The sequence below is a fragment of the Lathyrus oleraceus genome, chromosome 1 (genome assembly GCF_024323335.1).
Source record: "Lathyrus oleraceus cultivar Zhongwan6 chromosome 1, CAAS_Psat_ZW6_1.0, whole genome shotgun sequence".
Lineage (NCBI taxonomy): Eukaryota > Viridiplantae > Streptophyta > Magnoliopsida > Fabales > Fabaceae > Lathyrus > Lathyrus oleraceus.
In genome coordinates, this window is record NC_066579.1 from 453,852,268 (window position 1) to 453,855,468 (window position 3,201).

A 3,201-nucleotide genomic window follows, 5' to 3' on the forward strand; every position below is an offset into this window, starting at 1 on the left:
ATATATATATTAATTTTTATATATATATATTAATATAATTTATAAGTAATTAATATTATTTGTAAATTTTTGGAAAAAAAATTAATTTATATATGTATAAAGATATGATAGACAATATTTTTAAAGATAAAGATAAAGATATAAAGATGATAAACAGAAAATATTTTTATTTAAATAATAGACAAGACAAATATTACAAAGATATGATTAATCACATATGATGCGGTCCCTTGTACGATCCGCACGGGGGAGGTCTAGTTACTCGCCTAGACGGTTCACGTGGTGGTGGTGCTTCCCTATTACCACCCCTTGCCCTAACGCGCCCCCTTGCCGCTTGCCGTTGTGGTTCGGTCGAAGTCCCTTCAGTGCTGTAGGAAAGACGGGTCCCCTCTGCGCCCTCGAAGCTTTGTCTCGGTGGGACAAACTGACTACTGCTGGGTGCGCCCTCGAATTGTGGTCTTTGGTAGTTTAGGGTTGAATCGGGTTGGCCAAAGTGCAATGTTTGTTGTGGTGTGTAGTAGTCCTGTTGGTAGTCCTCTTGTATACCCGTGTCGGGGCTAGGTGGAGGACTGGAAGAGCTTGGGAAATTGTCGTGTTGGAAGTGTTGGGATTGGTGGAAGTAGGGGGATTGATATTGTGGTAGGTGTTGGGACTGTTGATGGTGGTGGGAATGTTGAGTTTGTTGTTGGTAGTCTTCATGGTATTGGGATTGAGTTTGTGGTATGTATTGTTGATTTGGTTGGGGGGTGGACATGTGTTGTGGTTGTTGTTGTTGGTAATATGGTGGTGGTGGTTGTTGTTGGTAATAAGGTGGTGGTGGTTGTTGTTGGTAAAATGGTTGTGGTGGTTGTTGTTGGTAATAAGGTGGTGGTTGTTGTTGTTGGGAATACTGTGGTGGTTGTTGTTGTTGGAAATATGGCTGTTGCATCCGGGGATCGTCCAAATAGAACGGGTCAGACACAATCATTTCTGGATTGGTATTTGCTCTATACCATTCCACATATTCCCTTGTCGGCTTCATTTCGTTGGGCACCACCGGAAATTGTAGAACATAGTGGGCACGGTCTTTCCACATTTTTCGAAACTCCTTAGCAAATTCCTTCCAATTTTGGGCATACCACTGGTGGCTGACTTTTTTTAGATGCCAAGGTTCCATAGACATTGGGGGGCCTGGGATTTCTTGATGCATTCCGAATTGAAGCTTGACAGGGTCACTTTGGTGCATCTCCACAGTGGTGAACCGCATTATGGCCGTTTTTGCTGTCCAAACAGCTGCATCTTCGGGGTTGGGTTGATGTTCCAATCCCAAATATGGCCTCCAAATAAACTGCAAAGAAAAAAGTAAATATGTTATTTATCGAGAATGCATGACATTAATAAATCAGTTAGAAGTTGAGTGATTTAGTGGTAATACATCCTGTGCTCGGAGACGATCCAACAGTTGACGATAAAATATAATTTTATTTTTGGGGGTAAGACTGTAATCCAGTCCGGTTGTAATGAACCTAAACAAAAAAAGATAAATAATATTAGTTACAAATATTTATAGAATAAATATACAAAATGAAATAAGATCATAAATTTACCTAGTTGCGTAGGGGAAGGAGTAGTCATTAGGATTTTCTGGGGCTAGCCTCGGCAATCTCCACCACCCCCATGTTTGAAGCAAAAAAGCACATCCAGAAAATGTACAGTGCTCATTTTGTGCATTTTTACACAAAGAGCTATATAGGAATGCTAATACTGCAGAACCCCAACTATATGTGCTTATTCTATCAATGTCCCCGAGCAAACTCAAGTACATAAAATTTATGCTATTTCCCGTCCCTTCGGGAAATAGCAAGTTCCCAAACAATAGCATAATGTAAACCCGGGTTTTTATGACTTTTTCTTGTTCGGAGGATTCCTCAGTCAAAGTTATGGAGTCGTGGTACAACTGTAGGCTAGATAATTTAATACCCTGACCCCTTGCTTTGGCAGACCCCTCACCCTCGACCAGATCTACCCCCAACATTTGAACACATATTTGGTTAGGCTGTTGAACATTTCCGGTCACAGGCTTACCATCTATTCTAAGACCTAAAAGCATGTACACGTCCTCTAATGTGACGGTACATTCACCAGTTGGTAGGTGAAAGGTGTGTGTCTCAGGTCTCCAACGTTCACACAGAGCCAAAATGAATTTGGCATCAATGGTGGCATTTACGACATGCATTACATGACCGAAACCCGCACGCTCTATGTAAGGTACGCACCATGGGTCTGGATAAGGCATTGGGTGTGAACGTTGACGAAATTTCTTGGGATCCTTTAAAAACAAACAATATAAAAAATCATTATATTGGACTTTTAAAAAACTAATTACAAACATACGAAAGAGGCAATGTTCAAGAAAAACTTACGAATGAGGCAATGTTTGCCCTAGTTCCTCTGTGTTCTTGGCCCATGGTAAGAAGCGACATGACTGCAATGTAGGAAGAAGCTTGGTGGATGAGAAGTTTCGCCTGAGTTCTCTGAATAAAAGTGTTAGTGGTTGATGAAAACTTGCAAGAATGACCCTCTATTTATACTCGTTTTCAAGTAGACTGAATATGCAAAAATGTGACAAGTGTAAGGCATGCGTGGTAGTGTTGGCATGCATTGGTGGAATCTGATGATGCAGAAACGTGACAAGTGTAAGGCATGCGTGGGAATCTTGCAGAATAGGTGCAGACTAGGTGGCAGTGTTGGCATGCATAGGTGCAGACTAGGTGGGAGTTGTCTTGTCTTGGGGAAGACTTGGTGGAATCTGATGATGCAAAGGTGTGACAAGTGTAAGGCATGCGTGGGAATCTTGCAGAATAGGTGCAGACTAGGTGGCAGTGTTGGCATGCATAGGTGCAGACTAGGTGGGAGTTGTCTTGTCTTGGGGAAGACTTGGTGGAATCTGATGATGCAAAGGTGTGACACGTGGAAGGCATACAAGTGGGAATCTTATTTAAAATAAATAATTAAGCGTAAATAAGATTGAATATTATTTTAAACACATAATCACTATTTTACTTTATTTGTAAGAAACTACTAACACGATTTTAAGAATCTCTTTATCAGTGAGGGGAGTTTAATCACTCCAAATATTTATCCAACATTTTTAATTTACCACCCCCTTGAGAGATGCATTGTCCTCATCAAAATGGGTTGGCATGCATTAGTACAGACTAG

At 40.9% G+C, this 3,201-nt stretch overlaps 1 protein-coding gene across 2 annotated transcripts; it reads right to left on the reverse strand.

Annotated features, from left to right (window-relative positions):
• Nucleotides 1-1,320: 1,320 nt before the first annotated feature.
• LOC127115914 (protein MAIN-LIKE 2-like) lies at nt 1,321-2,518 on the reverse strand. 2 transcript variants are annotated; one of them, XM_051047333.1, is made up of 3 exons: nt 2,403-2,518; nt 1,587-2,308; nt 1,321-1,505 (listed from the first exon to the last, which is right to left on the reverse strand). In XM_051047333.1, the coding sequence occupies exons 1-3, from the start codon at nt 2,460-2,462 to the stop codon at nt 1,382-1,384; spliced, it is 906 nt and encodes a 301-aa protein (XP_050903290.1). In that variant the 5' UTR covers nt 2,463-2,518; the 3' UTR covers nt 1,321-1,381. The 2 variants fall into 2 exon arrangements, with proteins under 2 accessions (XP_050903290.1, XP_050903289.1); XM_051047332.1 differs by having other exon boundaries at nt 1,587-2,510.
• Nucleotides 2,519-3,201: the final 683 nt, after the last annotated feature.

Bases quoted from the DNA above. Each gene is read 5' to 3' on its own strand.
- LOC127115914 (XM_051047332.1), bottom strand. From the start codon at position 2,371: ATGTTTGTAATTAGTTTTTTAAAAGTCCAATATAATGATTTTTTATAT. The intron at 1,506-1,586 runs GTAAATTTATGA...TTTTTTGTTTAG, and splicing joins TCCTTCCCCTACGCAACTAG to GTTCATTACAACCGGACTGG.